General features: G+C 37.2%; 1 protein-coding gene across 5 annotated transcripts in view; it reads left to right on the top strand.

Annotated features, from left to right (window-relative positions):
- Positions 1 to 22,702, top strand: part of PICALM (phosphatidylinositol binding clathrin assembly protein) — a 65,755-nt gene that overhangs the window by 38,928 nt on the left and 4,125 nt on the right. For 2 of the 5 annotated variants that reach the window (XM_021536215.3, XM_021536217.3), the window contains exons 12-21: positions 901 to 1,001; positions 5,550 to 5,699; positions 7,471 to 7,551; positions 10,102 to 10,209; positions 11,085 to 11,216; positions 11,307 to 11,337; positions 12,143 to 12,242; positions 13,999 to 14,022; positions 16,023 to 16,082; positions 18,339 to 18,443. In XM_021536215.3, the coding sequence (XP_021391890.1) occupies positions 901 to 1,001; positions 5,550 to 5,699; positions 7,471 to 7,551; positions 10,102 to 10,209; positions 11,085 to 11,216; positions 11,307 to 11,337; positions 12,143 to 12,242; positions 13,999 to 14,022; positions 16,023 to 16,082; positions 18,339 to 18,443 (892 nt within the window). The remainder of the gene's footprint in view (positions 1 to 900; positions 1,002 to 5,549; positions 5,700 to 7,470; positions 7,552 to 10,101; positions 10,210 to 11,084; positions 11,217 to 11,306; positions 11,338 to 12,142; positions 12,243 to 13,998; positions 14,023 to 16,022; positions 16,083 to 18,338; positions 18,444 to 22,702) is intronic. The other 3 variants (XM_021536216.3, XM_021536218.3, XM_021536219.3) reach the window with 3 other exon arrangements.

Consider the following 22,702-nt stretch of genomic DNA (forward strand, 5'->3'; position numbering starts at 1 on the left):
TGTCACTACTAGCCATTAAACTCTTGTGGTGGTCTCATTTAGAGAGATGTTTGGATGTCACAGTGATTCAGCTTCTGTGCCTAGTAGAAGACATACGTGCAGATTTGGGTTCATGTCCTAAAAGTTTCTGGGAGAAGGCCAGTACTCTTTTTTTTTTTTTTTCTATTTTCTTTTTTTCTTTTCTTTTTCCCCAAGACTTATTGAAAGTGTGAAATGAACTCTGCAAGAGGATGAATTTTACTGTTCTTGTCCAACTCCTTAAATTAATGCAGCAGTTGTATAAGCCTTCACTCTTAATTTCCATGTGATGTTATAAGATCCCAGTTTGGTTTTGAATGGTCTAAAATGTACATTTAAATATGTTTTCATTCACATGCCTGATATGTGATCAAGTATTTCAAGGCCCCTTACATTTTGCTTTCCCCAAAGTTCTTTAATAGCTCACCATTATGATGTAGTTTCTCAGCAGTTATTATAGTGTGAAGATCATAATTGTGGAATTTAGAGTAATATTTTGGTGGGCAGCCCATTAGAGTTCATTTTATCTGTCTGCTTTTGTTGGATTATAGAGTTTTCATGAGGTGACTTTAAAAGCTGATGAAGAGTTCTGAATATAGCATCTCCTAGCCTGGTGTCGGACTGTGAGGACACCTGTCTGTGTCTTGGACAGCATTGACAGAAGTCCCTTGGCATAACATACAATTTACCGTGCTAAATTAACACTTCTTTACAGAATTGAAAATATGGAGCTCACCAGCCCTTCTGATTTTGACTCAATTTTATCCATTTTATAATAACCATTTTGTAACAAAGCTTTCATTACTGTTGACAGTGGCTAGTATTTTCCTATGTTGAAAACTGTGATGTAGTTCAAAGAATTGTATTAATTTATCTTTATAGCACTTCAAAGCTGCCAAACGATCTACTTGATTTGCAGCCAACTTTTCACCCATCTGTACATCCTATATCAGCTGCTCCACAAGTAGGAAGTACCTGGGGAGGTAAGAATTCTGAGTTGGATTAAGGTTCCAATTGCTACGGTCATGTTCCTGTACATGTTGCCGCTAGTCTGGGGGTTATTTCTTCCTTAAAGAGAGAGATCTTAAGACATTACAAGTGAATAAAGGGATGAGAAAAAGTGAAATATATGTATAATTAAAAAAATAATATAGCAGTGTGTTGATTATAATTTTTTTTGATGCGTTTCCTTATTAGCAAAGTTACTTTAATTGCTGACGAACTCTGCCAGTCTAACTGCTCTCTTCAAGATTCACATAGCCAGCTGCAGAAACATAGCTGTTCAGAAGTTAGTTCAGTGAAGATGTCTGAGGTAGTCTGTGCTGCAAACACAGGAACCTGAATGCAAAAACTTTTATATATATTCTAAATTTTTTTTTAATATTAAATCAAATTTGCTGGTGATGATAATGCAGAACTTGGATGAGGCTTGAAAGGAGGTACTTGTGACAACTGTGCATAGAAAGAAAGACCAGAGTTATTGAAATAATAATAAGGCTTCTCTTTACAAAGTCTCTGCTATATTTCTTTTAACTACAACAGCAAATCAGCAAAAAGCTGTGATTGAACCTCTTAAGTGAAGAGACAAAGTTTATATTCTTCCCTCTGAAATCTGCTTCAGAACACCCAAATTTTCATTCTATCCAATTTCTAGGATGGATTGAATAAGTTGAGATGATCCTATTGGTACAGTCAAGTCCTCAAACTATGGGGTCAATAAGAGAGTTCTAGAAAGCAATTAATTTTCCTTCAAGATTGGTTTGAGTGCTGGAGCATTTTGATGTTTATTCAAAGTTCTTGGCTGCTTTGCAGTGTTCCAGAATAATTCAGATAGAGTATTAGATTGCCAGTGTAACTGTTGGTTATACTAGTGGAGGATTAAAGAGTTTTATGACAGAGGAAGAGGGAGGTTGTGTTGGTTTATTTTTCTACATAAATGGCGCTTAATAATATAGTTATCTCCTGAACTATGTGGCTATTTCCAGATTATTTTTTTCTAAACTAGATGCTTGCAAAAATGCTTTATTTTATGATGCGAAAAATTGGGAATTGCTGCTTCAGGAAGTTTCATAGGCATCAGAACAACCCTGTTCTAAATTTTTACTTCCCTATTTCTTTTTATGAGCTATAGCTCTTCTTAACATCTTTCCAGCTATTTAATGTATCTTCATAATAAGCTGTGTATGTATTCAGTTTTCCTATCACTTTTTGCTGTGTACTGTTTTCTATACCTTCTCACATTTGTTTGTAGGGAAATCACAATTTTGAATGAGGAAGGCACTACTAATATATGTGGCAGCTTCTATAATAAATTAGCAGTTTATTTATTCTTTAGTTTTGCTGAGCAAAGCATCTTTGGAGAAAAATGTAGTGAGGAGTGTATGGAGTTAAGCATGCAAATTTCAGTGCTATAATAGGCTTAGAGTTTAGAAATGGAGAAAAATGGTTTGGCTCATCTTGATTACTTTCTGCACAATACCTTCTGTTTCAACTTGTCCTATTTGTTTCATGTGTGAGATGTGAAAGGATAACTATTTGCCTCTCAAAGATCACATCACAATTGAGCATTTCTTCATGAACCTGAAAGTTGAGCCTGAAAGTCTGTGTTTGTTCAATGTTGTGCTGTTCATGGTATGAGTCTTCAGTAATAGTTGTTGATATTTCTGCTTACTATTGACACATTTCTAAGTACTTATAAGAATTAACTGTGAAGATTTTGGATTGTCTGCTAAAATTTTAGGCTAAAATTCTGGGATCACCATTTTTTTGTGTTACCTTTCATCAAGAAACTCCAGCTCTTCAGCTTTACAGACATAAACACTCACTTCACACAGGTGAGGTAGATAAGAAGTGCTTTCCACATTTTACAGATGGGGAAATCTGAGCAGTTAACTGACTTGTCTGAAGTCATACGGCAAGTCAGTGGCAGAGCCAAGAATGGAACCTGAACTATTTCCAGTCCTGTGCTCTAACCCACTGCACAGCATCCCTCCCTTAGGTAATTTTCTGACATGATGATGTTTGTATTTGGTGTATATGGTGCCTTTTAGAAGAGTATCAGATCAGCTAAAATCAGTTACTGTTAAAAATTTTATGCAGGAGCTCTTAGGTGTGTAATAAAACAATAAATTGTTACAGAAGCATTATATTTGAGTTGCTGCCTTAGTTTTGTACTTCCAAAAATGTTAAAACTGACAAGGTTAAACTCCTGGGGAATGGGTTCTGTGATTGTATGTTTTCAGTTTACCTGTTTCAAACTGTAAAAGATGCCACTGAAGATCATTTGTCACTTTTTTTCAGACAAATTACTTCTAATTGCACAACTAAAAGGTAGAAATCTGCAAATTTCAAACAACTATTTTAAATGCACTTAAATCATTAATGCCTAATAATAGCATGCAGCTGCAGAGCGATTCCACTGGCACAAACAGACACCATTTGTATTCAAGGATGAAATTGGGCTTTAGAAACATTGAGGTGTTGCTGTCAGAATTGACAGCAATTTTTAAAACTTCAATATACAAGGATATACATTACCCAAACCAAATTAATTTTTGGTTACTTTTGCTACTAGTATTTGCAAGTTCTGAGATTTGGACAAGATTATTTTCTGGATGAATGCATGAGTAAAATAATTTTAGTGAATAGTAGATTCAGACAAATATAGTTAAAAACTTGTGTTTCTTAATTTCTTCTACATTGTTTTATCTGTAGTATTTATTTGGGTTCTTTGGAGACCATTTCAGCTGTGTCTGGTATATTTGCCAGCTATCAATTTGTACCTAAGCTTCAGAAGCAAACTAAATATACCAGCATAGAATTGAACATTTTTACCCATCTGTTTGAATTTTTTCCACTTATAAAGAGAAACAATAAGATCAGCAGAACATGAAGCAGCTATAGAAATAGCAAGGAAGAACTGATGAACGGATAATCTGCCCCATTTTTATTGTCATATTTGTTCTACATCTTTTAAAATGTAATGACATTCAAAGCAGAAAGCCATTTTAAGGAGTAGCTGAAACAAGGACTCAGCTTCAGGCAGCTGAAGATTGCCATGTCCAGTATATAAAACATACATGAGACAATGGGTAATTTTGTATTCCTGATATATATTACAAATACTATATCAGCTTATTCTGCTTATCTTTTATTCAGTGTTGGATGATGTCATTTTGCTGACTGAATGATTTAGGAAAAGGTCTTTTAAGGTATTTCACTCATTCTTGAAATATAGCCAAGCAATCTGGGGAAAAGTCAGATCTTACCTAATAACCTATCTTGAGCTTTCAGCAAATGCTTAAGACTGCAAAGAATAGCGGAGTTATAGTGTTTCCATTAGGACTTTTGTACAGCTGAACACATTATGAAGTTGTGTGGGACTTACATCTAAGAATCAGGAGGTCAGGTTCAGGGAGAGGAAATAATTTAGATTTCACGCAGCACAATAGTATTTACGAGAGTTATGGATAAATGCATAAACTGTCTAGGTTAAAATCAAGGCCAAGAACTGAAGCTATTTAACACATCTTTCCTATAATTATTATTCAGAAATTTCTCTGTAGTGGCTTTCTCTAGAAGATCAGGATGCAGTTCCAGGCACAGAGATAAGTAGGACTAGATACAACCCTTGCTGATCTCACCTAGTGAGTTCTTGAATTTTCCATCAAGGGTTCATGGGCTCTGAAACCAGACAGGTAAACCACAGTTCCTTCAGTCAACAAGTGTTATAGCTGCCTTCTCTATCCTGTTTATCTGTTAGATTCTGAATTACAGGAATACTTGGGCTTGGCAACTGCATCCATTCTCAGGAAACCTTGAAACTCTGTGCCTTGGGAAGTCACTTGTATAGATCCATGTTTCCTTCATTCCAATAAAGTCTGACAGTTTTTTTAAGTAAGGAACATTTTCTTTGTTATGGCTTAGTGTCTATTGTCTGTAAAACCAGAGTAGTCTTTTGCTTGCTTGCAGGTAACAACATGCCCACAGCAAGCTGCTGTTCCCGATGCCCCAGGTACCAAGGAAAGTGCTTATGTCCTGTATGTTACCTTGGTATAATCAGAGCTCTTGAAAATTTTGTGATGTTCAGTAACAGAAAAATCCATAAACACAGTTTGGAGAAAGAGAAGTTCAGCTCAGTTGGTTTTGTTCAGGTTTTTAAAGTTGTCCTGGGGATGTTATTGTATTGAATCCTCTCATACCACCTCGGATTCTGTAGTGCTGACAGGCATCCTCTGCTCCACAGACTTTGTTGCAAATGTCAGGCCATCACTGTGAGAAACAAAAAGTGATTGTGTTTAAAGAGGAATAACACAGTTTCAATCCAAAAGACACTCAGGAAGAAGTACACTTTATAAGATGGTGTTATTAATATAAAAATATTTAAAAAAGGATATTACTAGCTAGTATCTTCAGTCCTGGACAACTTGAAAGTGAGATAAATACCTAGGTCATCCCAAGCATAGATATGTCAGGAGAAAACTAAATCCATCTCCCTTTTCTTCTTTCTCTTGCTCTCTGGAATTGAACAGATCCTTTTTCTGCTACTGTTGATAGTGTTGATGATGCCATTCCAAACCTAAATCCTTTCCTTACAAAAACTAACGATGCTGCTCATCTGTCTGTGTCTGCTGATGTATCTACTTTCACCAGTAGGACACCCACACATGAAATATTTGTTGGTAAAGTACCCTTTTAAACTAATTTCCTATTTCCTAAAAATTTTAACATTATTTTAGTTTCTAAAATATATTTTCGCAGCCTTTCAGAAAATAAAGCTGGTCATTTGGGGCTGGTTTTGTGCTATGTTAGCATTTGATTTAGGAGCTCTACAATAAAAATGGTGTTAAAATCCTTTCTTAGCTGCCTAGATGGGATTCTAACTGTAAAGAAACAGTTACAGTTAGAGTAGTTGCTTGAATGCAGTTTTACAGTCTCTCGTACATGCGAATTTTAAGGTAAAATGCTGCATATGCCTGAGAAGAAAAAGAAAATGCTGTTACTTTCTTCCTCAGGAGTGTAATCTGATTTTTTTTTTATAGTTGATGTTTTTGCCCCTGTCATGTTGTCATTAACAAAGCTGATAAAGTCATGCACGTATTGATGCATAATCAGAGTGTTTACCTATGGGGTAATAAACTAATAACTCGCCTGTTAAAAGCTGTTCATAACTTGCTTTGGAGATGGTTCAGCATGGCTGTCTCACCAGAAATTCTTCCAACATTTGTCATGGTGCAGCTCTAAAGTAATTTAATTACTTTTCAATATGAAGATTTAGTTTGTTTTCATAGATGAAAAATCACTTAATTATATGTCAGTTCTATCAAACAAAGCAAGTTTAAAGACAGTTGTACACCACAGGCTGTATTTATGCTAGCTGAACCTCATTAGAATTGATCAAAGAAGAATACAGACTATTAGAACAAAGAGGGGTTTTTAATAGCTCTGGTACTTGTTAACAGAGGTAAAACAGAGGGATTATCTCTTTAAAGATTTTCATACTACCTCTGCTTTGTCAACTGAACTAATTTCCTAGCCTGTCTTTATTGGAAAGACAAAGCAGGAAAGCTAAATATATCTTTAAATATATATAAAATGCTTTTAGTTGGTACTGCTTTGTGATAAAATTGTCTTTTCCATGCTTCAATGAAGTTGTTACAGTTCATGTAAATATAGAATGATTATTTGAAATACATCTGGGTTTTTTTAAATAGTATAGTTATTTGGTCAGGCTAGTTTTCTCTCTGTCTAACTTGTTCTGCAGTCGCACAAAAAGTTGCAGCAATGCAGAGCTGTGAACAAGGACCCTGGTGGGCTTTTGTGGTGTTCCCTGGTCTTTGCATTATTTATTACATGACAGCTCTGAAGTCACTGGAAATGGATGGCATTGATACTGCATTCCCTTCCAGTGTCTCGTGCTCTAAGGATATATCTAGAACCAGAGGGTGGCCTCCTGACAGATTGATGTGGGACATGTAGATGCAATTTTAGCTGTTGCACGATCAAGGTGCTACAATAATGTGAATGTGAATTTAAAATAACTCTTTCTGGTTCTTTAGATCATTACAATCCATTTACTCAACTAAATCCCTTTGTGGCAAGCAAGTATGAATATATATCAGGTATAAGAAAAATGCCTTAATACTTTTACACTCATTTCCTCCGAGGGTGTAAAACATGGCATTTCTTGGAAAAAAAAAAAGATCCTAGTATAGCTGTTCCTTTGAAACTGTGCTTTCCCCTTTTGTGTTAGAGATTGTGTAAACTTGTTTCTTACTGTCTGTCTGAAGTGTATTAATTTCATTCCATTGGTTTTATGTTATTAGACTATATGTGGATTTATAGACTGATGTGAAATTAAAGTTTTGAATAGCAGTGTATCTTGGTTCTCTTTCTGTAACTCTCCCTCTTCTCCTTTCCTGGCTTTCTTTCTTGTGTGATACTCCTTATCAGATTCTTTTTGTGGTCCTCAAGCTTATCCTAACGCTTCTCATTTCCGCAATGAGCCTTCTTCTGTAGCTGGTCTATTTGGAGGTAGGTAATGGGATACAGCCTTACCACACACACAGAAGTTTGAATGTGTTGTGTGCCTAGAAGTAGCAGGCATGTTACTGACTACAGAAGTGCCTTGTTGTAGTGGCTTCAACTATAATTCATGTGCTTGTGCCAGGTGTGTGGTCACGAATGGTATGTATTTTTTCAGTTTCTGCCAAACTAAGGCTTATTTAGTCTAAGCATGAAATTAGTATCTCCCCATTTCAGGATCTCCTGTAGTTTACTTGTTGCTACATACCACACAAAAGACATGCATGTTTATAAGTAGCTTTTCATCTTGCTCTACCTCATTGTTTTTAAGATAAAGGGATTGGGATGTTCATGCCACTTACAGCAATTTTGTTGATACGTTACTCTTAAATAGTGCACTAAACTAGTGTTAAGCTTTGCAACAGAACAGGAGAAAGTGGTCTCTGCTGCACTGAAGTGCTGGCTAATCATTTGTGCAGCTGTGTCATGTCTGTGTAGTAACTTTATACTGGTGCTGATTCTGGAACACTGTCCTGATAGTTGCTAGAGAGACTGTGGGCTGTGACAGGTTATAATCTGTCCAAACCAGGTTGAGCAGGTTTGTGTAAACATTGCTACAGTGCAAGGTTTAGGGATACCTTCAGTAAATGGTTTGTGGAAGGCTTGGTTCTTAAAAGCCCCATAAAGTCACATTTTAGTTTAGTATCTTTGTGTAAACATCAGTGAGTGTCATTTAACAAAAGTTAAATGCTACAAATTACTGTGTTCCCTTTGTTCCTTATTAAAAAAGCAGAATCATTAGTTTCTTGATGCTCAAAGAAGCTCCATTAAAAATACTGATATTTGCACCTTTCAAAATACCCTTGTTAAACATACTGCCCTGAATTGGTGGTTGATACCAAGAGTAGGAGTTGATCTTTCTCAGGGGCTGATTCAAAGGAGTCCCGTGTATTGTTTTGTCTTGGAGATGGTCTCATCTTCTTACTTTCATAAAACTTGAAGCTTCTAAAATGTGAGAGCAGGAAAGTCAGCTTGTTTCAGTTGAGGCTGATTGCTAAAGCAAATTATGAGCTATTGTAAGTGAAGTTTTCTATTGGTACAGGCACAGTTTTAAGAGTTGCAGGACGTCCCATCAAAGGAATTCCTATCTGAAGTTCAGAGTCTCTGAAATGGCTTGTTACAACTTGGTGGTATACATGTCATAAAGATACTCATTTTGGTTTGTTGATTATTTACTCTCTCTTTTCCCACATTATTGCTTCCCATGTTTTACTGTATGCAGTTTACTTTGATTTATTTTTAATGGAAATTACATTGTCTAAATTTTAGTGATGGAATTAGGAGTTTTATGTTCTTTTAAGACAAAAATAAACAGATAATCCAAATTTTATTTTTTTTTTCTCTGAAGCTTATGTTCAAGAATAACATGCCGTAGTTAGTAATTTTTTTAGGCAAAATGTGACTTATTTCAGGAAAACAATAAGATTGAAATGAGGTGCTGTCCCAGCAAGCAAAATGAAATCCAAGAAGTTTTCTTTGTCAGTTATTTTTACCGACTTCAGTGTTTTACTGCTGAAGTACTTGTGATCCTTTCATTTCTCCATGTCATCATACTTTTTGTTAGAAACAAGAAGAGCTAATTTTCAAGGTAGCATTGCTTTTTTTTTTTTTTTTTTGGTGCTTTTCATATAAAGCAATGATTACTTCTGTTATTGCCTGAATACAAAGGTGTTGCACATGCACGTGCTTGTGTGTGATCATATATAACATTTAAAAAATATGACAAACGGCTATTACCTTCTTTGTTACTGAATTATTAATTTAATGCTGCTGAACATCATATGCAATGCTTCATGCTGCAGTAAATTTTCAGTGTTGAAAAATAATTGTGTATTTGTAGAACACTACAGATACATGGAAGACAAATGAAGTAAGTTTAGGCAGCACTAGGATCTGAAATGTGACTGTACCTCCCCATATCTTGCTGAAATTTCTAGAAATTTGACTGAAACACATGGTTAACTGCAAAATGTGTGTCCACAAGTAACTAAGAGCTATGAAAATTATTTGTATTAAATGTGCCTAATCAAAGGCATTACTAGTTTGCACACCTTGGATGATTTGGATCTTACTCCAGTTGTATTTAAGAGATTTGCTGGGTTAATATAAACCACAATGTAATGATCTTCAGTCATATAATCTTGAAACAGATTCCACACTAGCCAGCTTCTTTTCCTGGAAGAAGCATGGTAACTTTTTCCTCAGTAATTTTACTGTAAACATATGCTAAAATAATTAGGAAGGTGTTCAGAGATGAAGCAGTTGCAGGGGGACTTTTATGGCCTGTGTTCAGTTCCTTAGACAATATCTTTCTTTGGAGGAGTAACTTCAAATAAAGACCAAATAAACTGCTTAGTGTCAGAGTGTAATCTGGACTTTTGAGGTATTCCTGGTCTTTCTGCAGTGCTAAAATATTTATTTGGCTTGTCTTGCTTAAAGGTGGATTTATGAGAAATGCTGTATAAAAACATACAGTTTCTTTCTTTTTTTTCCCCACAGGGTTCACTCCATCTCCTGTTGCTCAACCACAGCCATCAGCTGGCCTTAATGTTGACTTTGAGTCTGTGTTTGGAAACAAATCTTCTAATGTTGTCCCAGATTCTGGTGGTAAGACACTTACTAAAATAAATAGCTTATGTCCTTTCCTTTAATTTATTTTATTCTTGAGGTATAAATCTCTTAATATGTATTTCCTTACACTACTGGGACAGAGTTTCAGATGAAGAAAAGAAAGCTGATTTTAAAAGGTCAATAACAGCATTAATCAAATAATTTTTCTTTGCAGACTGTTTCTGCATTCTGCTGAAATCTTTACACTGATTTCCCTCACTTATATATTTTGTACATTAAATCTTCACACAGTGAACAGCCTTCATTTTTATGTGCTGTCAGCTGAAATTAAGTCTGTATTTGTAGTGTGTGGTTGGAAGAGGTAAAATTTCATCTTCATTTTATATATCTGCAACATGGTTTTTGGCACTCCTTTGCCTCCTCTTTTGACATTAAGATTGCTTCAGAAAATGATCAGTCAATACACAGTTAATTTAGATTGAAGTCATAGTGCTCCTTCTATTCTTTTGAGCATCTGGAAAGTAGACATTTTATGCTCTTGCATTAGACTCGACATCACTTTTTTTTTTTTTTGCAAGCCCATGATTTACTAAAAGCAAATAGATGTTTTTGTAAGATTGAAACACTTTATATATTTTTTTCTTTGCTTTGCATTTTGACTGCTTTACAGTCACTATGAATACATTCCATGTAAAATTGTCCCATCGGTTAAACCACTGAAGTGAAATCTTATTTCTATAGTAAATATATTTTTATCATGAGGCATAATAAGTTTTGTCCTTCTTGTATAGGGTAGCATCACCAGGTTAAATTTTGTATTTTAGCCATTGTGTTGACCTTGCTGTCTAATTAAATGTCATGACATTTTTTGGAGGCCTGTGATTCAAATCATGTATGCTTTTCATTCCAAGGTTTTGATGAACTAGGTGGTCTCCTAAAACCAACAGTGGCCTCTCAAAACCAGAGTCTTCCAGTTGCCAAAGTACCGCCTAATAAATTAGTGTCAGATGATCTGGATTCATCTTTAGCCAATCTTGTAGGCAGTAAGTATGGAACCACCAACGTGTAAATACTTAACTGATTTCTTTGAAACAAACAGAATTTCAGTAGTCTCTCTTTCTCCCTTATGACAGATTTGGGCATTGGAAATGGAACTACTAAAAAGTGAGTATGCTTAATCAGAAGTTGAGCATTTGGATTTTCATTATAGTAAATTTTCATGAATGTACATGTTGAAACCTGTGCATACCAACATATAATGTTAGCTTTCAGAGCACATGTGGGATTGTACAAGGGGTAATGAATTGTTGAGAGCTGTTGGAAGGTGACTGTAGACAGAGTGGCCGTGACAGTGATAGCAGCAGGCAAGGTGTCCTGTCTCTGATTCCTTTCAGACTTTTAGTCATATTAAAAAAATTCATCAAAATGTTTCTTTGTAGTTGTTGCAGGTAGTCATAGCACTCCTTAAGTACTTGGTATGATCTTAGTGAACAGAGCAGTTTTAAAGATTGTGAAACTGCAGCCTCGGCCTTGAGGCTGATATTTAGACAAGTGAATTCTGAAGCAGGGTGTGTGTATTTGAGGGTAGTGAACATTTGCTCTAGCAGCAAAGTCAAAAAATGGGATTGGCAAATTTCAAGTTTATTGGGACCATCTGTGCCAACTCTGAAATCATTCAGAAATCTAACATGCTGTCTTGAAATCTAACTCAAATGTCTTGACCTGAGTCAGATAACACTCATTTACCTATTCTGGGCAAGTTAACTATGATGCTGAGGAGGCTCATGCTGAAGATTTTTTTTACTTTTCTGAGCCAAAACATATCACGAAATTTTTTATCAACCCCTTTGCTAAATGAGCTTCATTAATAAAAGAAGTCTCATTCCCAAGTGGAAATGGTGTTTACCTGAGAAAGTTTTATAAGAAAGTCCAATGTTTTCTAACAAATTTTAAAAAAATTTGTTTAAAGTGATGTAAACTGGACTCAGCCAGGTGAAAAGAAACTAACAGGTGGTTCCAACTGGCAACCCAAGATTGCACCTACAACTGCGTGGAATGCTCCAACGTTGGTAAGCAAATGCTCATTTTAAAATAGTGAGTTCCCTGTAATTTAGATCTGCAGGGTGATGTATAATGGATAAATTTGAAAATGGTCTATAGTTGTAGTAAAAGGTTAATAGAAAATTGAAGAAGTGGTCAGTTGGAGGTGTGTACTACTGGGATTTGTTTTTCTTGGCTGTGTGATTCTAGTAAATAGTTTGTGATGTGATGTGCAAGTTTAGCACAAACTTCACTATTGTTTGAGCAGCCTCTCTCTTGGGAGGCAGGGCTCTGGGTTTCACTCAATGGACTTTCCAAGTGCACATGGAGACAGGCCAAGGGGCAATGGCTGTGAACTGATAGAGGTCAGGTTTAGATTAGATACTAGAATACTTCACTGTGAAGGTGCTGAGGCACTGGCACAGGTTTCTCAGAGAAGCTCTGTATGCCTCACCCTGGAAGTGTTCAAGGCCAGGCTGGATGGCGCTTTGAGCAGCCTGGTCTAGTGGAAGCTGTCCCTGCCCACTGCAGGGGGGTTCAAGCTAGGTCATCATCAAAGTACTTTCCAACCCAAACCATTCTATGAGTTTGACATAAAACTCTGAATTCCAAGGAGTGAGGAGGCATTTGGCCATCTAGAAAAGCAGAAGTGTGAAAGCATCCCACAGGTGCCACACATCATTACATTGTAACTTGGCCTGCTCTGGGGGTGGGAACTGGCCCCATGAGACTTGCAGAGGTGTCTGTGGCCACAGCTTTCTTAATGTACATAACTACTGCTTTCCTGCCTGGTGTGTGCAGTTGCTTTTAATCCATGTCATTTTCAATGAGCAAGTTCATGTCTATTTTAACAGGTAGTATTGGCAAGGATTTTGGGGTGTTGTGTAGGGGGGGAAGGCTTTTAATTATATGTTAAGGCTTTACAGAAGTAGTTTTCAAAATGTTCACAGAACATTTTTGCATGTGAGTCCTACTCACCCTTTCACCAATGACCTGAAGAGCTGTACAGGAACAGAGCGAGTAACAAACTACCCCCAAGGATTTATTGCATCTGGCTCTGACTGGGGGAGGTTGAATCTGCAGTGCAGTAATGCAGCATTGTGGATTTGGAAAGATAGAACTTGTATCCCTGGGTCTGCCACCTCTTCCCTACCAGGTGTCTCCTATCAACTCACTGCATTTATTTAGGGAGAAATATGTTTGTGGATCTTACTGGAGGATGTGTAGATATTGAAGAATGTAGATATTGAAGAAATTGTAACTACTCGCCTGCATTAATGACTGGTGGTTTGAGTTTATCTGTGTGCTTGAATCTGTTTAATAACTCATGTCTTATATCTACATCTTGTGATGATAAGTCATTATATTTAACAGCTTTTATTATTGAGAGATACTGTTGAGACACTTCCTGTGAAACTGTTCTATAAACATAAAAAACTTGAAAAATAAATCATGTGAGGGGAAAAAAAAAGCTTTGGTTTCCTCTGCTGGTCCATTTATTGTGGAGTTGCTGCTGCTTGCTAAATAAATATGCTTTTGAAAATCTTTGGTGAAAAAGGCATATACCAAATAAATGGACTGTGCAAACCATTGTCAAACCTAATACCAATGACAGTATCACAGGTGTGTTGTCTCAGTGAATGACTTGAATTACAAGAATGTGTTGGAGTAAACATTTAATGTATTTGTGAACTAAAATGCTATCTGTGTATATTCTGTTGTGTAAGTATTTGCTTCTAATCCAATGTTATTGCATTATGTAATTGTTCTCCCTGGGAAATACAGAATGGCATGCATTTTCCACAATACGTAAGTGAAACAACCCACAGCCTTTTTGCAATCGACTGGCATGCTGATATTAACCACTGCTGTTGCAGAATCTCATAACCTCCTTGCTATTTACACATTTCTCATTTGAAAATCTTTGGTGTGCCAAAAATTGAGCTTTTCCTAGCATACACAAACTTCATAGGTGGTGTGCAGGCTCTTGAATCGAATGATGGCATGGGAAATACCAAGATTATTTTTCCTTGCTTTAAAATGTACCATCTGCTGCCAGAGAGCTGGGGTGTGTGTCTGTGCTGCCTTTAATGCATTTGGTGACTTCTGAATGAAGATAAAATATTGTGTTTGAATAACTGCATGAAACCTCACAGGCTTCTGTTATACGTGGCACTTGATCCACATTTATGATAGATCTTGATTTTTAATTTTTTTTTAAGTGGGGAGAGACCAATATGTCATGAATGCTGATATGAAAATAGAAAATTAATGCAGATAGTTTACAGAGGGCAAGTTGTGCTTGCTGTCTGAGGAATGTAGGCTTTAATTTCAAAGGACTCTTTTTTTATGTCAGCAGTAATATTGGTCTTTCCCTGTACTGTTTTTATTCCAGGGTAAATTTGTAACTAAAGGGTGGTAGGTCCATATTTGGGCTCTCAACAATAAGTTTATTCAGCATGTTTGTGTAGGTGTGTGTACACAAGCAAAACACCAAAAAAAAGTTGTAATTTTCAGGATAGCTTTTCCCGTTGTGTGAAATATATGGTGAATATGCTGTCCAGATGATTTTCTGTTCTCATGGCAATTGAAATGCCAGCTGCACTGTCTGTACTATGTAAGAAAAAGCAGCTGATACCTTAGAACTGAATTCAGAAACAGCTTTCCTCATGTCCTATTCCTGATGAAACAATTTATCTGCTTTAATTAATCCAGTATGATTAATGATTTATGATTTGGCTCTTTTCTGTAGCAGTAATGTCTGTGTACCAAGAAATGCTTATAGTGTTTGTCTTGAATAGAAATCCCCACAGCAAGAGCATGAAAATTACTGGGTTTTTTCTGAAAGGGAAGACTGATAGGAGGTAGAGTGGATAGACAGCCATCTATCTAAATATCTGTAAGACCAGTTTAATCTGAAAAATAAACCACAACTTTTTTGTTGTTAAAATAGTTAATGCTAATTTAGAAAGTGGATAGTAAACTGTAGAATAAAGAATATGGCTAAGAGATGAATTGTTTTTACTTAAATTTCTAAGAATTATCAGTTGTTTTTCTACATTTATATTGCCAGATAGTTTACAAAACAGAAGTTCACCCAAGTTTTGACAGCAGTTGTACTGTACCTTCATAAAAGGTACAGTAAGTACATCAGGGTAATATAAATGTATCTGCCAAGCTTTTTTAGCATGAGAGGACTTCTGGCATGTTCAGATGCAGTGAATGGAGTGAGTGAGGGAGAAGGAATGCAAACTGGCTATTCCTGTGAGAGTCTAATTTATATCAAATCCTGCTAGAAGAATTCCCATAGTGTGTCCATCCTGGCTAAAGAGAATTCCTGTAAGTGTCAGCAGAAGCAATTGTAATTTGGTCTTTCAAATGCTCTTTTAGGACTCCTTGTGTACCATTACTTTTGATACTGAAATATAAGTATATAATTCATGGGATTAAAAAAGTGCTTCTGCTTCATGGATATTTTCTCTCAAACTTCTCTGAGTCATGTACTGTGTTCTCTAAACAGGATGTTGAGAGAGTGGTACTTGCAGTTTAGTTCAAACAGCCAGAATCCTAATGTGATAAAAGCAAATACATTATTTGAGATTTTTCAAGATGGCCCATAAACTTTAGCTTAGGTATTGTACTCCATCTGAAGTACTTAGGATACACTCTTAACACCAGATTGCAAACCCTATTTATTCTTTGCTATGTTCATAATAAGCTGAGTGCTGCAGTTGATCCTTAGAAAGCAATGTCTTAGAGTATGTAGCTGATGTCTTCTCCTCTCAGTTCACCACTGTTTCTCACACCAGGCACCCCCTGTAATGGCCTATCCTGCCACAACGCCAACAGGAATGATGGGCTATGTGATGGTGAGTGGAATTCCTACAACTCCAGCCAGGCAGATGCTGTATATTGTTTGATTGCTTATAGTTTGGTAGCTCTTGTTTTACTGAACTATTCTACTGAAGACTGAATTTCAACTCCCATTCATTTATTCCTCAACAAATTAACTTCTGGTTTCCTGAACCACTTACATGCTGTTTGTCTGAAATTAAGTCTGCCCTTCCTTATTTCACTTGTTTGATTCATAAACTTCTTAAAATAGAACTAGATCCTGTTTAAGGTCCCTTCCAACCCAAACCATTCTGTAATTCTATGAAAATAAACACAGTCTGCTCTTGGTGGTCTTTATTGGCATGGAAATAAATTTATCATAGACGTAAGTTTATCGTGTCAATATAAATATCTGCTTTCAGAATAGAAATGTTTACTTGGTGAAGTGAAGCTTTCCTAAATACCTTCTGCTGAGGTTTGGGAGCAAGCATCTGTGATGATTAATGCTACAGAAATGCAAGTTTGTGACACTGCAGTATGGTGTGGTTTTGGTTGAGAGTTGGATCTGTTAGTGACACACCAGTGCCTTCCTGCTTTTTGCTTTGAAAATTTTTATTCTTACCTTAAATTTTAAAATATTTCTGAAATTACATGCCTTAGCTGTTTTTGGTATGATTTTGATGCAGCATAGCTTTCCTGGGTGAATAAAAGGCAAGAAAACTTTCTTCTAGCAGTTATTCTATTAAATGCCCCACAGATTAAAGGAAAAAAAAATGTAAATGTTTCATCATATAACCAAATTACTTTAATGATTTACAGCTTATATACACTCAGTAAGTGAACTGCAGAAGTGGCCAACTGTGTTTTTGAGGGCCTCTTGGGACAGTATCATATATCATCATTCCCCATTACCCATCCATGTACTCCCATATTCTTGGTCAAAGCTGTTATGCTTAAACTAACATTAATATGGATTCAAACTTGATCTACACAACTTTGCTCTTATGGTATCAGCAGCATTTTCATAGTTCGTTTGAGTCAGCAGCAGGGGAAGGTAACATTTGTAATGTATGACAATGTAATGTTGCTTGTTGTGTTTTGTTTGATTGTGGGGTTTAATTGCCACAGTGAAATGGAAACTGGAATTATGGAGCTGTAACTCTGTTACCCCAAGTTGCTGCTGCTAGTTCAGACATGTGCAGTATCTAAGTAGGAGGGGGTGAGGTGGGCCATTACAGAATGACCAGTGGGCTCCATTGCACATTCTGAAATCTGCCCTGGCTCGTTCAGACTTTACTCAGGACATTTACCATCAGGAATCTCTGCAATGTTGACTCAATTTACAACTCTTGCTGTTAAATCTTTTAGTTTTTCATAAAAACAATAGTGGGGACCAGAGTTCTGAGGATGGTCCTATCCTAAATGCAGGCTTTTCCCTTATGTTCCCAAATGTTGTGAGCTTGCTGGACAGGCAGCTTGTTTAGTGCCATAGCACTATGCCTGGCATTCCCTGGCTGCTGCTTCCTGTGTCTTGGGCCAGCAGTTGTTCACTTGTTCTTACATTTTTTAATGAGATGTTTTCATTAGGGTCGGTTTATTGAATGGGTTCACCCTGTGATTGCCCAAACAGCTGGTTGGCATGATAGGAGGAGTACCACCACCTCCAGGATTAGTCAGGGAAAAGCAGCTTGGAATGGGGATTGCTTCAGTAGGACTGCTGCTGGCTGTCAACCCAAGCCTGAGTGGAATGCCAAAAGCAGTGCTAGAGATGGGTTAGTTATAACCTGACTTGTAAGACCATTAATACACATTAAACTTGTAATTTGGCTCAGCTGGAGTGTTGGTAACACTTTGACTCTGGTTGCATAATGACTTAACATTAATTGCACGTACAGCTCTCAGGTTTCAATTTTGTCCTGAGCTCTGTCAGCACTGCACTGCTGTCTGCAAAACTGTGCTTGTGCTTTGGGTCAGTCAGGGAAGTGCTGTCAGACCTTGGGTCTGGGAGCAGAAGGACCAGCACAAGTGCTTGTCTAACGAGTTTTAGTGCTTCAGATCTTTCAGCAAGAAATTGAATGGGCTTAGTTGTTATTGAGAAAATTCCTTGGAAAGGCTCTAATGTAACCTTTCTGGTAACCCTTATTTGCAGAATATTGTAGAAGGATCTCACATGGTTGCATATCTCAAATATGACCGAAACTTTTCACTCATTTGCCATTTTTCTTTATCTGCTTAAACACTTGAAATGCATTAATGCTGTGTGTGATTTGATGCTGTCTGGGTTTTTTCAGCCATCACAGATGGGAGGCATACCAGTAATGACCCAGCCAACTTTGATATACAGTCAGCCAGTCATGAGACCACCAAACCCCTTTGGCCCTGTACCGGGAGCACAGGTGTGTATATTCAAATTGTTCGTTTCCTGGGAATGAACTACACGAGGCAGTTTCTTTAGAAGTATATTTAATATGTTAATTTTATACATAAATATAATTAATATCTCTTATTTGTGTTGGGCAAATTATTGCAAAAGCTCAGTGGTTTATGGAAGGCTTGTTTCCTATCTACTTGTTGACAGCAGCAAGTTTGTGTTACCAAAACAAAGAGGGTAGGTCTTTTTCAGACATTGTTTTTCTGGGAATGTGACAATGACAAAGAATAGCAAAAGCTGATGTCTATGCTCTTTGCTGAAGATGAGCTTTTTCCCCAAAGTCATGTTCCATGCTGCTTTACCCTCAGAGTGTGGTTTTGTGAGATTGGCTATTACAGCTTTTTCCTAAGTATACATGTCGCTGTTCTATCCACTGATACACTTAAAAGTATTATAAAATGCCTGAAGTGCTAGGTGTGTGCTTGTATTACAACATTTTGCAGGGGCCAGACAGGGTGTGTGTAGCCTTTTATGCCCATGACTGCATTAGATGGATTTGAAAAAATTGTGGAATTAAACTTGGTGAAACCTCAACCCACCACCCAATTGTTGGTCCTGAGCATCTCAGTGGGAGGCACGTGGCACATCCATCTAGTTTTAAACATGGTAGACTCCAGTGGGTTTTGTGTTCCTCCATGGTTTTGCAGGAGACTGCATTTGCAACATAGTGAAGATGTGCAATAGCAAAACCAATCTACCAGGCCTTTCCCTGTTTAGTGCTACCTTAGGTGGAGTGTTCCTTAAATCTCCAGTTACATGTTTCTTGGGATGTGTTGTGTCCAGATTGATTACCTAACCTACTGGAATGAGTGTGCCAAAGGGCCACTCTGAGCTAACTGCATCAATACTGGAGTTAAATACATACCTGCTACTGATTTGTTTTACTGTTTGTTTTACAAATGTCTGTCACTGGGAAATTTCTATCTGAACTCACTTTTGTAACCCAATAGGCATCTTAAGAGAGAGGTTTTTTTATGGTAAGAAAAACATTTTAAAAAGTAGGAGGAAGAGGGGATGGATAACCCTGACTACATTCATACTATTTTTAGAAAATTTTGCTATCATTAATACTTTGTATTTGTGAACTGCAGTTAGAGGCAGAGCCAAGTTTAACTGGCAGACTGAAGCTCCAGGATTAAGTGTGGTATTACTCACCTATCAGATGTCTCTTTTTCAAAATTCACTCTCTACATCAGAAATGTGATCATCATTAGAAAAATGAAATATATTGTGCCTGTATTTTGATCTTACTATAAAGAGCTCTGTTTTTATAGGTGAATGTTTAAAAGCATTCATGTATAACTTCACCTAGGCATAGGTTGATGTAACTGCAGTGTTTGGGACTAGACTGTGGAAGGAAGAGAATTCAGCAGAAAGCTGGAACTAAAAAGAGCCTCAAGCATTTTCCAGTGCCTCAGTCTGATCCTTTTATAAGAAGGATTCTGCTGTTTGCTCCCAGTGGGCTGTATTCCCATTGTCTTCTTAAAATACAGCCTTGTGAATAGGGTTTTTTTCTAAATATCTTCTTTTAAATGCTTTATCTGAAAGGGATGCTGTTAGATTTCTTCAGCTAGAAATGCAGTTCTCAACTCTGTTTGTCGTAGACTTTTGAGAGCTGCTTTGCACCTTCACTGTCACTTAAGTGTTTTGGTATTTTTCACATGGATGTTGTACCATTTCAAGAGGACAAATAGTGTTTATGACACTTTTTAAATATTGACCAAATAAAAGGTTCCTCAAGGATAGGAGTTTTCTCTACATAAAAAAAAAAAAAAAATATTAAATGATCCTTTAAAAAAAAAAGACCTGCCTACCTGCCTGATTCAGTTATGAATGGGTAGATGGGTCTGAATAGCTCAGTGAGCCTTTCTGCTTAATTTGACATTGCAGGGCGTGGCCTAGGCTGAAACCCAGTTGGCTGTCAGAACAGGAGAAAGAGGAATTAGTCACAAGTGAGGTGTGTGGAGCTATATTTATTCTCTTACCTGACAATGTTTGGCTCCTGTGAGAATTAATTAAAACACACCCTATGAGTCAGCATTTGCTGTGACCAAGAAGGGTTTTCCCTGAGACACACAGTCTTTGTTGCTGGAAGGTGTCAAGTTTTCAGAAGCCTGATACCAATAAAGCATCTTAAATGAAACAAGGGCTGCATGTGAGAGCTTCCCCATACACAGCAGAATTTATTAATGTATAGCCATGGAGGGGAATTACATTGAGTTTACTGTGTGCTGAGTCTTGAGGCTCTTCTGAGACTGTATTTCGCCATTTAAGTTTAGTTAATGCTCTTGTTGTGCCAGAAATAGAAAAAGTAAAAGAAACAGAAACGTCTGTTCTTGGGGTCAGTAAACAAATCTTAAAGAATAAATCATGGTTATCTGAAAGGCACGCAGCTCAAACTGTCCACATGGATCTCTGTAAAGACCATTATTCTAACAGTGGTTTTGTTCATGGTGTCATCATGACAAAAACAAAATTGTTTTCCATATTTACTTGTAAAGCACCAGATTATATCACCTCCAGTCTCCTAGTAGATCTTGGGTGTTGTCTACAGTAAAGAAAGCTAAAGGTACTTAAAAGCATGATGACAGATATGAAGTTGTTGCCAAAAAATTTATTGCCAAGTTGTAGTGAGTTGAGAATGCACTGGGAAAATAGGCATCTTAATGTCGTGCATATAAAGTTTTCATATAAATTTAACTGTTGTTCATAACTCGATACTCTCAAGGATTTTTCTTAGTAAGTTTTTTCCATCTCTAGGCATACCTATTTTGCTTCTCTTCCAAGTGTTCTCTTTAGATGCTTGCAATTTTTCCCTAATTGTAGCAGTCAAAAGCAAAGAGCAAAATAATTTGAAGTAATTGAGAATGAAACTAGAACAGTCACTTCTTTGGAAATCTGAGTGCAGAAGGGATTAATAGTTTTGAAAGGTGTGTAATTTTGAAAATATTTATCTTGCAGTATTTCCTGCCTGAGAAAGAAAATAAGTTTTAATCATGATAAAATAGTGGGCATTACCCACTGCAACTTATTACCTTGTGCGACCCAGAGCAGTGAGAATGTTTGGAGTTGTATGATGACGTTGTAGCTGGTGAGGGGGGAGTGTGTGTGTGTGTGTGTCCGAGGAGGGGGTGGGCTGAATCAGTGGTTCAAGCAGAGGGATGGCAGATGTGATACACTACAGCAAATGCTGAATGTCCCAGACAAGCCAGATCTGACTGATGCACAGGGGCTGGAATGTGTCTGCCCATCACAAGGCCTGAGTGTCCCAATGTGCAGTAGCAGGGCTTGGCTGTTAAACCAACAACGGTGTTGTGTTGGCCAATATAAAATGATACAATTAGGACAAATCCGTGTACTTTCACACGTTGCATGTTCTGCTGTGATTGTCCCCATGAGGACATAGCCTTAGGAGGGGGAAGGAGATGGTTGGTGCAAAATTTAAGATATAAAATAGAATAAAGAAATCACTCCACCTACTGCAAACATCTGTAAATTGTAAAACAATTAGCTGTTAACACAGGTAACTGTACATGGGAAGTAGCAGAAGTGATCACCTGGGTGATGGAGAATAGCTAAATGTGCAAATGAGTAAGTTGGTTTGGTGGATGTGTTTTGTGGTTGATTTTTGGCTGGGTGTAGAGGGGGGGGAGGGTGGTTTTGAGGGGTGTTTGAAACTAAGAACAGGGTAGGAAGTTCAGGACAGACTTATGCCAGAAAGTAGCCCTTAGAGATGCTTGTTTGGCACATTACCCCTAAAATATATGGTAAAACAGCTTGACAGGCTTGTTTCATGGAAAACTAGAAGGTAGCTTATGATGGCAATCAGCCCAGTGCTCGCTTATGGATGGGTTTTTAAGTTTTACTGTGACTCCAGGGAGCTTTGTCTGTGTTGGAGGCAGTGAGAAGTGACGTCTGATTGCTGAAGGTGAGACTAAGCTCTCAGCAGCGCAGTGGGTGCATTTCACATCACACCAGCTCTGGGCAGTAGGGGCACTAAATCCACAGCTCCAGCTAGATCAGCTCTAGAGAAACTGATGGCCACCACTATTGTTTTAAATGCTTCTCCTTAGAAACTGCTAGGAGCAATCCTGGTTTTCAGATCTATTTATAAACAGTAATCTAGAGAGGTGCAATGTAGGAAACTATCTAACTATACTTCCCATTATTTTTTTTTAGGTCTCCTTTTTAATAATTAGCGGAATCTTGTTAAAATGCATGTTT

Source organism: Lonchura striata, chromosome 2, assembly GCF_046129695.1.
Source record: "Lonchura striata isolate bLonStr1 chromosome 2, bLonStr1.mat, whole genome shotgun sequence".
Taxonomy (NCBI): domain Eukaryota; kingdom Metazoa; phylum Chordata; class Aves; order Passeriformes; family Estrildidae; genus Lonchura; species Lonchura striata.